The sequence below is a fragment of the Solea solea genome, chromosome 3 (assembly GCF_958295425.1).
Source record: "Solea solea chromosome 3, fSolSol10.1, whole genome shotgun sequence".
Classification (NCBI taxonomy): Eukaryota; Metazoa; Chordata; class Actinopteri; order Pleuronectiformes; family Soleidae; genus Solea; species Solea solea.
In genome coordinates, this window is record NC_081136.1 from 14906737 (window position 1) to 14919768 (window position 13032).

At 40.6% G+C, this 13032-nt stretch overlaps 1 protein-coding gene across 2 annotated transcripts in view; it reads right to left on the minus strand.

Annotated features, from left to right (window-relative positions):
- Positions 1 to 13032, minus strand: part of LOC131456517 (phospholipid-transporting ATPase ABCA1-like) — a 124607-nt gene that overhangs the window by 18719 nt on the left and 92856 nt on the right. For both annotated transcript variants that reach the window (XM_058624915.1, XM_058624914.1), the window contains exons 40-45: positions 12880 to 13003; positions 10950 to 11079; positions 10526 to 10649; positions 5820 to 5882; positions 4628 to 4734; positions 933 to 1074 (exon numbers count right to left, since the gene is read on the minus strand). In XM_058624915.1, the coding sequence (XP_058480898.1) occupies positions 933 to 1074; positions 4628 to 4734; positions 5820 to 5882; positions 10526 to 10649; positions 10950 to 11079; positions 12880 to 13003 (690 nt within the window). The remainder of the gene's footprint in view (positions 1 to 932; positions 1075 to 4627; positions 4735 to 5819; positions 5883 to 10525; positions 10650 to 10949; positions 11080 to 12879; positions 13004 to 13032) is intronic.

The following is a 13032-nucleotide window of genomic DNA, read 5'->3' on the forward strand; positions in this document are numbered from 1 at the left end:
GAGTCATGTAGAGCTGAAAGGCTTAATCAGCATTGTGTAAACTCATTTGACATGTGATTTGAATGCAGCAGACGTTTTTATATGTAAAAGTTACACACTAGAGCTTTAAGCTCTGTCGCTTTCAAGGGCGAGACACGACAGCTGGCATCACTGTATGAGCCTCATCACAGGCTGCTGCAGTTCTTCACTTTTCTCCCTGCTACTTCAACAATGTATCACCAAACGTCTGCACAATGTCACCAGGTCTTAAAGGGCATGTTTACATGTCATATTAGATGTCGACCTGCAATTCTCTTTTGCTGTATATTCTTTACACATATCAATATTTGTTTATTCATTATGTAAATACGACAAGTGCAGTTCGGTTGGAGAATTGCTCCCAAAACCACAATGGGCCACTGTAAAATTCATGGTTGTGGTAGCAGCAGAGAAGTGAGTTCCTTTGCACTACAGCTCAGAGATCAAAGCCCTGGCGCCGGGTCTAAGGCCTGCAGTCGCCGCCAGCGTATTCCATGTTTGATCTTACTGTTGGAGAATAGGGCAGCGCAAAAGGAGTACAGGGGGGCCGCATCGGCCTGGCCACTCTACTAGGCATGCTGAATAATGTAGAGCCGTAACCCACAGCTGCTGCTTTTCTACCACTGGTCATTTTTCATTATGTATGTCTTCTCCAATTGCGGTTATCTATCACACTGAGGTGTGGTTCGGCTTGCCCTCCATGCATCCTACTTGAAAACTATGAGTGCTGGACGGTAGAAACACAAACAGCAAAACCAATCTGTATCGTGGAATAATAAACAAGTGGTTCTTAAACCATCCTAACTGGCTTCTCCATGTATGGACAGCAAATCTGTAGTAATCTATGCCTTGTCCCACTCTAACAGTAACAGTGAGTTAACTTATTAACGTGTTCCAAAGGGAGTAATAGTTACCATGGCGACCTCATGTTCTGGTACTCCCCGCAACCTGGCGTATAACTCCAGATGTTCTCGTCCAGTGAGCAGGTCATCGATCGCATCAAACTGTGGACAATAGCCCATATTCTGGTGCACATCCCTCATTTCTGTTCGTATGCTGGTGAAAAGAACACATGTATTATTTGACAAGTGATGCCATCGACTTTTAAGATAATGTCTCAAGTTTATATTAAATTTTTTAGCAACACAGAGACTATAGTATGAAATATGAGAACAGCTCTGAGGCCAAGGAGCATACAACATGCATTCTCTCTCTTGCATTACAATGAGGGCTCAAACTGAAATGTATTTGCTTGGAAGGATTCATCAAATATTCACAACGACTTGTAACAAGAAAAGGAAAATCAGAGCTGAGAGAATGGAGGCCTGTGCTTCTATTTAAAACTCTTCCAAAAATAATTGGGTGAAGCAGAGTGGTTCATTTACAGTCTGTGCTCGTGGTATCAAGCAAATGTCCTAAAAACTCTGCCTTTACACGTAAATAAATAAATAAATAAGATAAAACAGAATAACAAATCACAAAAATATGACTGTGACAGACATGTTGACGTTCATCTGATAAAGTCCAGCCATATAATGACAGCAGTAGAGGTTTCTGGGTAAATAAATTGCCATTTTTTTGGACACCATAATATCAATACTTTCACCACATGCAGGGAGCAAATGTTTCACCAGACTTTATTGATTTCAATTGCTTAGCCTTTTTCAGGGATAGTACTGGAACCGACTTTGCCATGGAATCTAATTTTTCTGGAGCAATGGTCACACTCAGTGAGGCTAAATGAGATCTGATGTGTTTGTAGGTTACTGCATCTCAACAAGGTAAAGAACAGAACGTTTGATTTACCTAGTTTGATGTTTTGTTGTTGCTGGAGAGTAGGTCAGCCTTTATTTACCTAACTGCGGAACCACCAGTTTGTTAGTACAGTACAAGCTGGACTGTTTCTGCTGATGGATGTCATAGATAGAATTAACCCTTCACATCACTGACAGCTGTAAAGATGTATTGCCTTCAAAAAAATCAATTCATGTCCTAACATACATACAGTTTGCCTTGAGCTTAGTTTTATTTATTTATTTAGTTATATATATATATATATATATATATATATATATATATATATATATATATATATATATATATATATATATTTTACATATGGTTAGATAGTTCTACATAATGCTTACTGCTTCCTTTCAATGAGCTACCAAACTTAGCCTAAAGGCTGGACACAAAAGGAACCTGTGGCTCTAGCCACAAACAAGCCGTATTGTTTCTTTTGGTAGATACTTTGTTAGTGTTGATTCATGTTTCCAAATGGTAACTCAATCGTATTTTGGCATTTCCATTCATAAATATGTGTACCAATGAAGTATGTTTTTTTTTTAACCATTTTTATTCATGACATCATATGTTTGTTCTGATAAAATATCATCAAAGCAGTGACATAAGTTGGCGAATTCAATTTTTGAGATGTTACATTTTATGAATTAATGAATCCTTTTTTGAAATGTTTATTTAAAAATTTTAAATTTTTAAAGTTAACGACAATGGGAGCAGTCATACCAACTGTTAATTTAGGCAATGTACACTGATTATTATTTACCGTATAAATTAGTGTTTTTGTTTGTTTTGTTTTTTTAAATTAAGAAATCTGACAATGGTTTTGTATTGGTTTATTGGCCTGTATAATGAAATAAATAGTCAAACTAACTTCACCTCTTCATTGGCTAAGGCAATCGTTTATCTTGTTTAGTCAGAATTCATACGCCCTGCATGAGAACATTCACAGTGGCAGGGGAAACCGTTAGTGATTATTGTTGTCAGGAATGCTCTCAAACTCGCATTTTAATAGCAACAGCTCAGATCTACCTCGACAGATCTGCTTCGTCTCAGTCATATTCTAAGGATTTCTGGTGTAAACATTTTTCCAAAAGTCAAACCTCAAGAGGTCTGGACTCTGACTGGGCTGCTGCAAAAGGCAGATTTGGTTTGTTTGAAGTCATTCTATAGCGGATTTACTTTGTTTGTTGAGGGTCATTGTCCTTCTACAGACACCCTGATGTTATCCTGGAAGAACCTTTGAAAAAACTTTAATTTATTTCCCCTCGATGATGTCATAATGTCCAGCTACTATCCAGTACTTTGCTGCTGTGATGATGTTTTCATTTTGATATGCAATTGCCTTTTACACCACATGAAGTGCTGGATGTTCCACCTTACTTTCAGCAGTTCGCAAAACTTTTCCTCTATGCCTTGTGGAGAGTCAAGGTGCTCAAATTTCATGCACTCTGTGAAGGTTTTTCTTTTTTTATTTCATGACATTCATACTTTGAGGAGTCATGTAGACCTTTGAACGGATATGTAAACCAGGTTCAATGACTCCTTTAGTCCTTTAGCTGACTCTAAGGCTCATTCTATGACCTTTTTTTTCTTGCAATTGTATCATCCATGAAATACAATGGCATATGGTTCTACTCAGTGCTATGTTTTTGGTTTTTTTTAGAGAAATTAAAGTTTCTTTCACCAATTAGCTGTACTTCATACAACACAGATATCAACCTTTTGCTTTGAATAATAAATGAGGTGCTTCACTGTCTGTTCTTGGTCAGCCAATGAGAGATTATTGGTGGTTGCCAGCCTATAACAGGCAGCCAGCTTTTTAGCATTCAACAGATTGAGACTGGGTAGTAAACATATGTCTATATAAAGAAGAACCAGCTCTTCTTTGTGAGCTCACAATCACAAATAAGAGGCAAGATTGTCAGCAGATCTAAGACTTCTATTTAAGAGATGCTGCTTGTTCTCTTCTGCCGATCAGTCTTTCACGCTGATGCACAGAAAGCATAATGAGATGAAAAGAAAGTAGTGGGAGTATTCACAGCTGTTTTTCTTTCTTTTCAGGTTTTGTGTCCTCCAAAGGTATCTGGGATTTGCCTTTATCTCCCTTACACACGTTAATCAATATTAACGCTGCTTTTTTAAGCCATGGTCCATTCAGGTTTATGTGGAACACAAAGTCAAATACCAGATATACATTACAACTACAGCAACAGCTCTGATGCACAGCCAACCAAGATTCACACCATGCTGGGATGTGTTGCCTCACAGATGTATGTTGAAGCAAAGAGACACTTGTTTGTTCCAAAATATAAGGAAGAGAAAGGCTTCCCACGCTCAAGCTCTTGAGTCACGTATCGCTGGTGTCAAGGTATTTTTTGGCATGTACAAAAGTTTCTCATGTCTGATTCTGCCCTGCGGAAAAAAAAAAGAAATAGAGCAAGGTACAGGGCGACGGAGTGAAAAGGAATGATATGTGTGAACGCTGTGCAAGACTCAGGAAGAAAGGGAGAGAAGAGTCTTCAGCATTTCTGAGAATATTGAGTGAGGAGACATGAGAGAACTTGAGTTGAAAAGGGACAGAGACAGCGAAATGTATGAGATATCGAAACTACCTACCCAAGAAAAACAAAGACTGTGAGTGTGAAAGATGGAGAAATAGAAAGCGGTGTTACAGTGAAAACGAGTGGCTCAGAAAAGGTGTCAGCTCGGGGAAAAAAAACCTCAGCTCGATCCCCATCTGAACAGCCATCTTGGGTGGCTAATTATGATGGGTTTCCTGGCGCACTAGTGGGAGTTAGAACCTCACCTGTATCCATTTAGGAAGGCCTCTCCACTGGAGACTGGGATATCCCCTGTCAGCATCTTGAATGTGGTGGTTTTCCCAGCTCCATTGATTCCCAGCAAGCCGAAACACTGACAAAGACAATGGGCAGGCCTTTATTAGAAAAACAGCGGTGTGTGGACGCAAGCCTCATCGGAAAACAAACTGCTGTATGATGAGACATTCTGTACATAGTAAGATTTTCTTGAACAAAATTGTATTCATTTAATGACGTGATTCTATCCAATGTGTAAATATTGCAAATAGTCTATATCACTGACTACAGTTTAAACATGACTAGTTCAGTGTTGTCAGTGTGTAAAATAACAAATATTCCTGTACACAAACACAATCAACACAGGAAAACATGAACACATTCTGCAAATTCTCTGTTTGTGTAAATTGCTACAACAAACACCGCCCTCCCTTCTGCTTTTCTCCCCGATGCTGCTGATTTTATTTCTCTCTGGACGGCAAGTGGCAGGAAGTTGTCTCAGTGACACTGTGTGATCATGTGACCTGCCATAGGTGCTCTGGCTCCAGCATAAATATTTGATTCCTGTCATTCATTGATCTCCGCTTGTTTGCGACCTGTGCTTGTGAATGCATAGAGGAGGACTAAGCTTGCTGTAAATAATGCATGGAAATGTGGTGTGTGATCAGCCGAGTCCTGTGAATCACAATATTCCGCTGGCATTTACACGGGCTTTGAGTAAACAGTGGCAGAGAGGATGGATATCAGCGCAAAGCTCACCAATCACGACCTCCTGTCAGCTTTGGAGATTATGTTCAAATCAAGCTTTCAGCGGCACAGCGTTTGTGTGTGCAGCAGTGAGAGTAAAGACACTTTGCACAGACAATTTGAAGGTTTATTTGTCCCAAACGGTGTTGTATTTGGTCTTTTCCTACTGCCAATTTACAGGTTTAGTGAACTAAACAGCACTGGGCCCCGAAGCCCTGCTGTTGCTTGTGTGTTTTAATGTTCTTCCTCACACTTTCTCCGAACGGTGCCTGTTTTCATGCTTGTCAAATCATAATTATTATTTTTAATGGCAAGAGGCCATAAAATAATTTCTTCCATATGGGTGATGCTGATAAAACATTTTTTTAACAAATGGGCAAATGCAGAAATGTGGCTTGAAAAGGTCCTCGTGTGATGTGACAGCGTTTGGCTCACCTCTGCAGCAGGCACGCCCACACATATCCTGTCCACAGCGGGGGTGCTCTTCCGAGGGTACACCTGTCGGGAGCAGGCGATAAAATGAATCATCCAGCCAGAGAAAAAGAGAGGAGGCAGGGGGGGGGGAGAGCAGAGACAGTGAGAAAGATAGCAGAGGATGGCATGAGAAAATATGGAGCGATAGACCAGAGCAGCAGGGAAGAGGTGAGACGAAGTAAGCAGGTGGAAAAAGAAGGATAGAGAGACACAGTAGGAGAGAGGGGGATGACTTCTTTTTTTTTATAACAAGAATGGGATGATTTGCCAGATGGGAAAGGGTAGAAAAAAAAATTGTGAGACAGTTGCACGGAGGGAAAGGGAGGACATGAACATTATTATATGTGACTTCAGTGGCAGTATTCATGAGGAAATGTGTCGCCACCTTGAAGGCCACTTCACTTTCTGAAGTAAGGTTATGTAAATCACACCAATATTTTATGTACAGACAGCAACTTTAACCTGCTTTTAGTGGTCTTAACATACGACCTGATGACTTTAGCAAAAAAAAAGAAATGTGTCATTGGTTTGATAAAGTACTACATGCTGCTGTATTGCAGATAAGTCTAAAATCTACCACATACAGTAGAGGACCCCTATAAAGAATTCATGCTCACTACACATTTGATATAATGAGCAAAACACACACTGATGGAGGGATGAAAAATCACTTGCCTCAAGGTGTATTTCTTTGCTACTTGATACATGAAAAGTCTGCAATATTCACTCACATTATTTATTTTTGCTCTCCACCCTCGAGGAATTGGCACCAGAATTCCCCACTGCTCAATTTTCCACATGGTAATCCAAACCATTTCTATCTTGATCAATGTGGTAAGCGTTCATTTGCTAAGCATATTTCAACAATGTACAATAAAGTACAATAAAAGAAAGAGAAAAAAAACCAAACACTTTTAGGCAGGCCAACAGTGCCACACTGGAAAAAAGGCTAAAAAGAATGCCAGGGTCCCATCTCTCAGGATATGAGGGAGAATAAAACTTTTTGACTGTGAGTCAGTATCCTGCTAAGATCATAAAGCGGCACTGGGAATGAGAAGGCACTTGATGTTTTTCACATCTCACTTGAAAACTTTCCACGCTGCATCCACATCCTCCCACGCTGACCAGCTTCCTCCATACACGTTTGCATTCTAAGTCTGTATTATCTGAGGAACCTCACCAGAGGAGGCAAGGAAACTTCCACTTCAAGAGAACAGGATTTATTAAAATCGGTATTGCACGCGCGCACACATTAAACAAAATAAGGTATTTCATGAAGTTGTTTTTTTCCACATCCAAGACTAGGCACGGGTTTGATCTAGTTTCAAAGTGGTTTGAAGGCAATGTTGTCTAGGTCTAGCTCAAAAAGACGAGACAAGGTCTTTGTTGTTGTTGCTGAGTGTGACAGTTAAGATTTTTAGCATTTGAATTCAAGGACAAAATGACTACTTTTGTCTGTTTTTTCCCCCGTTTTTAAAAGTCGAAAACATATTTATCCGTGTGTTTACATGCTTGTATGTGTCAGACACCGAAACAATGTTCAATAAAATGGAAAAGCGACAGCACATGTTTTTGTCTGTCGGAAGCATACAGTACATCTACTATATAGAATTTCTAAACCAACTAACCACCATCAGAAGAATAAGCTGTTGCAAATATATTTAGAAGTGTCACTTCAAGCCTGAAAAAACAATGTATTTATTACACAATTGGCACAAAGAGTTTGAATAAAAGCAGGAGTTGCAAGGATCCATCATTATTTCAGTGCCACCTGGCAGCTGCATTCAGAACTTATCAACCTGTATTATACATAAGATTTTAGTGATAGTTTGCAGTGCTTACGCTACATGAAAGTAGCGTTTACGTGTCAGGAGGAAGGCAATTAAAGGATAAATCTCCTCTGACTCGAGCACCACAGGAGCTGTCATGATAAGCAGGCCAACGTCTAATCAGTTGAGACAGTTAGGAGAATGTGATGATAGCAGTTAACATTAGATACAGACTAAAAACAGGTAGGAAAATTGCATGCCTTCAGCAGCGAATGTTACACTTCAGATATAACCATGACACTGATGCTCCTTTTTTTAAAGGAAGTGACCAAAATGTGGTCCCATCCAGTCGAGAAATTATATTTTTTCAGCATAATGTGGTTCCCCACCTTCCCCCTCCATCTTTACAAATACCTCTGGCAACTAGAGATGTATAAACTGAATTACTGCCCAGATGCAAGTCTAGGGCGATTAAACCAAAACACTACATACTAAAAATATTACCTAGTCAAGATGAAAGAAAGCATAATCACTCAAGAAAGTTTGTGGACTAAAGCACAAAATCCAAGAAAAAACCTCAAAGCTGTAAAAGTTTCAAACAAAATTGGTATCCATCCTCTCTGCCTGAATATAAAAAAAATACTTCCTCCTTCACTCATATAATACAAGTCTTATAACCCACAGTACACATTGTCAGTGGAGCATTAACAGCTGAAAAATAAAACGTTTTTGACAATAATCATGATTAAAATTCCTCATGGGTAAAACAACTAAGCTGTAAACAAGGAGAAAAAAACAAACAAACAAAAAAAAAGATCAAGACCTGTGTGGAGAGCCAAAATATCTGCACATCACAAATAATGTGTGTAGGAGAGAGGTCACAAAACACTGGCTATTGGAAATGGTAATTGGTTTACTGGTGCTGAACATGCATCACAAACCCACTGAGTATTTATTGGGGACCTGTGGGGTTGGACAGGAAACAACAGCAGGAACGACAACGACATTTAACATTTTGTTCCTTCATTTTAAGCTGTGTTTCCCTTTTCACTCATTACTTTATTATACAATATGGACTCCAAAAGTCAAGTGAGTCCACTCATATTTTATATGCCACATAAAAGTGCCAGTGTGCCAATATGTGTGGCTCATGTGGTTCATCTTTTGTGTGATTTCACACCCACACAGGTGTGTTTTATTATGCTGCCATTAAAAACCATTAACATCCTATTTGTCCACACCCACATAGTCCTGAGAAGAGGTCTGTGGGTGGACTATAGGTGGCAAGTGTTGGTCACAGATAAGTGAATTGTGTTTCAGAGCTGTAACCCTTACTTTTATATTCAATTCTAAACATAGTCACATTAAAAGGTGTCCTGCGGAGTTTGCTTGTTTATGCTATAACTTAAATGAAGAAAAAAAAAAATGTGTTTGCCCTTGATCACTGACACTGATAAATATTTCTGACCACATTGCCCAGCCTGAGGAATATGGTCTTAGTAAGCAAAGATCCTATAAACACAAGGTTCCTAAAGACTTTCTCTGTCAGCTTAGTGAGTGACTGACGGCAAAATGACAGCACTGGGCTCGGAAAAAATGCTCACAGGCAGACGCACCTCCATTAAAGTCTCCATTGATTTCAATGCCACTGCCAATGCAGCGGCTAAGTGGAGGCTAGCAGGTGGGGGCCACAGCAAAAGCCTCCTGCTTAGAGCGGCGGGAAAAGGAAAGGGAGGAGCAGGGCTATGACACATGACTGATGGCCTGTCGATCGCTTCAGAGGCATGTTTAGATTTATGACAGGGCCCAGCCTGTGGAGCATGGCCACCTTAACCACGCGCTCATTGATCAATTTGTTATCCACACCCCAAATGGATGAGGCACAGCTGTGGTGGGAGTCAATGAGGGCACCGCAGGAAGAATCCCGATGCCTTCTGCTACTGTTTTGTGTGATGACGGGCCACTGTGTCTCATCTAAGAGGTACGTCGTCAACCATGAAGGTGCACATTAACGACGGCTGAGCTGCTAGTCAACAAAAGAGTAGCTCAGACACGTGCTGTACAGTAGATGTGTTTTGATTAAGGGGGATTAAGTGTTGCCAGTAGTGCACCAAAAAGTTAAGTGTGCAACTTTTCCCAAGCAACGGAACATTCTTCTTGAAACATTCTCACCTTGTGAGATGATGTGTAACACATTACCCATCCAACTGTTTCACCTAGCACTTGTTTAGTAATTACCCGAGGGAGTGTGGTGCACGTCTGTGCCCATGAGCAAGAAGTGACAGATTAAGTATGATGAGACTGAGAAGACAGAGGGGGTAAAAGAGTGAAGAAAGGTGGTAAGAAGCAAAAGGCTGTTAGATTGTCCAGCTGTTGGCACTGAAGCTGCAAAGCAGGCAGCTGTGGCGACACTTCCTGCTGCCACGGCGCCTGCAGGGAGGGAACATCTGCGGATGGATGAAGCGTTAATCTCGGTGGTGTTGAGCCATGCACTCTCACAGCATGCTCGACTTCACCCACCAGAATAAGGGGAGGGCCTGAGCTGTAAAGGAACACAGACCTTAACACTCCTGTAAACGCAGTCAGGTCTGGTTTCCATGCCCACTCGTGACTGTTCAGAGCTGCACTTTGTGCGGCAACCTGTAATTAAACCACTCTGCAAACTGAATGCTGCAGGTGAACGGAAAAAAAGAAAAGAAAATGAAAACTTCCATCCACAGAAATATCTTTGCGCATGTGGGTTGTTATAATTTAAGATCTTGCTTGAAAAATACTTGATGAGTCTCAAAAGATTTCAGGTGAATGAAAGGTTAAAAAAAGATGTGTGAAGGAAAACAAATGATGTTGGAAAACAACCAGAAAGGTTTGCATTGAGTTGGAATTTGGAGTTCACTGTACCTTAGTGAGGTCCCACATCCTCAGAAGGTCATTCTGGGCTTTGCCTCCATACACTCGATCACGTTCCTGAGCAACATCGAGATCCTCCTCCTCGTCTGCAGGTAATGATTTCCCTGAAGTTAGCCTGGCAGAGAGAAGTCAACCACAGTTGGCACGACACCCTTCATTACAATTAACATGAACTCACATGACAAATTATCTCAGTCAAAGTTTAAGCTCTGGGAAAGAATCTCTGCAATTTTCAGAAATGGTAGAAATGGTAGAAGCGGAAGCACACAGAGATTGGTTTCCATGGCAACCTTGGTTTCAGACTGCTAATTTATATGGAGGAGAATAGGAGGGACATGGGCGAGCTGACTGGAAAACATCACGTAACCACGTTGGAATTAAATCTGACTTTGCCATTGTTGACAAACATTTGTACCTTGGTTTACAGAAGAACTTGTACTGGATAAGGAATGTGATCGCGAACATCACTACTCCCTGGATGGACATCGCACAAAGATTCTTTCCCACCATGTCCCAACTGAGTGGATCCTCAAAACGGTCTTCACCTGCACAGATGGCACGAAGGGAAAAAGGATGAAAACAGGAGGAAAAAGTGTGAATTTACAAATTGAATACAAACAGAGGGCGTGTAATGAATAAACACATCAAAAACATGCAAGTTCATGTTGATTTCCACCTCTTATCAACAAGCTTAGCAAAAAAGCATGTGTGTTTTATATTGGAAGCAAATATATTTTTGTCAAAATTCAGTAGAGCGGTGGAATGTGTCAACTCCTGTTGTGTGTTTCAGGGATAGATTTGACAGTGAAACAGTAGTTTAAATGCTACTCAGGCTTAAGAAAAGAAATATGCGTCACCACTGTAATATTGGGAAATTGCTGATATCCTGTACTTTTCCTGCTAAAGCCTCTTTTAGCTCATGAACATGTTAAGTAAAGCAGTGACAGCCCCATCCTCTAATCAGTGCCGATTTTCTTCTCTCCTCTCGACTTCTACAATCCTTGAGCCTGATGGGGGAGACTAAAGAGTCAAGAAAAACGAAAGTGCTTTTGGTCTCATTCTCTGGTAAATAGCACCTCTCCACACTAGCCCTTTTAAGTTGTGATTGCTTTCCTCTTTCTGCTCTCAACCACTGCCGCAAATTATTCCTCAAACCCCCTTTTCCTGCTCCATCTCTCTACAGATAAGACTCCTCTTCCTCTTTCATGTGCCACTTTGCCTCTTGATGCCCCCAAAGCCCCTGTTTTCCTCTTCACCCTTGCACCGGTCTAAATTTAATACATGTGGAAAGTAGAGACAAAGATGAGCCTTGTGTTACTGGTTGTGTTGCTTAAGTGGTATTCAAGGCTCAAATACACACTGAAGATGAGGGGTAACATCTCCAGCTTTATACTCCAGATGAGGGTCATGGAGCTGCTGGTGCCAATCCCAGCTGACAGAGAACGAAAGGGCGGGGCATTCACTCACACCTATGGTCAATTTAGAGTGTCCAATTAACCTCTTGAACCGAGAGAAAACCAACGCACAGGGGTAACAATGATATTGGCAAAACAAAATATAGTAGTTGGTCCACCTCTTTGGTCCAGATTGAAATATCTCAACATCAGTTAGCTCCAACCCGTTGCAAACAAGCAATTTGATTGGATGAGAAGCATTACATGAGTGCTGATATTGAGTATAACAGCACTGGGACTTATCACTGGGGACGTATAACTCCGCATATAATAATCACTAAATACGCTGTTGGGTGCTATCAACGTACACTGTTATGCCTGGTTCACACTGCATGCGTGGTGTGAGCGTCCCTGGCGAGTTCTGTCATATTCTGTCTATTTTTAAGTCAACTTTTTTGTCCACAGGTGACGTGCGTGGATCTCAGCATTTCACAACCGTGCTGATATATAACAGCACTGTTTCGATTTGCACCTCACTTAATCCTCACACAATTACACACACATTTAAAATGCACCCGAGTGTCCCGATTCTATCAGTGAAAAGCATTACAAAACCCCAATGTCCCTGCAAAAGTGCAATGACTAAAACTTAGTGTGTGCCTTAACGTACAACTACAGACCTTATATTTTATTTTTTTGTGCTAAAGAATAAAAAAAAAAGTCAATGTCCTGTTTCCATTAAAGAAACAGTATTAGACAAGGAGTGAAATCTTTCTTGTATTAAAATATAATCTCTTGAGTGATGAGAAACTAATGCAAGTTTGGACTGTGTAATGGAAAATTCTATTATCAATAGTACTTAGCAGATGTGGTCACTTTTGTTTCTGGAAAATGTGGCAATTTATTTTCCCACAGATTAGTTATGATGTGATAGTGGTTGTGGCCTCTCACCAAAACTGCTGAAGAGTGTGGCCATTGCCTGGTTCTTGGCCATGTCAATTAGCCCTCTGCCCAGACAGAAATGTGGGAAAATGAGCAGCACCTGCTTCACTATGTCATTGATGCGAGAAATATTCTGTTGAGACAAACACACACACAAACAAG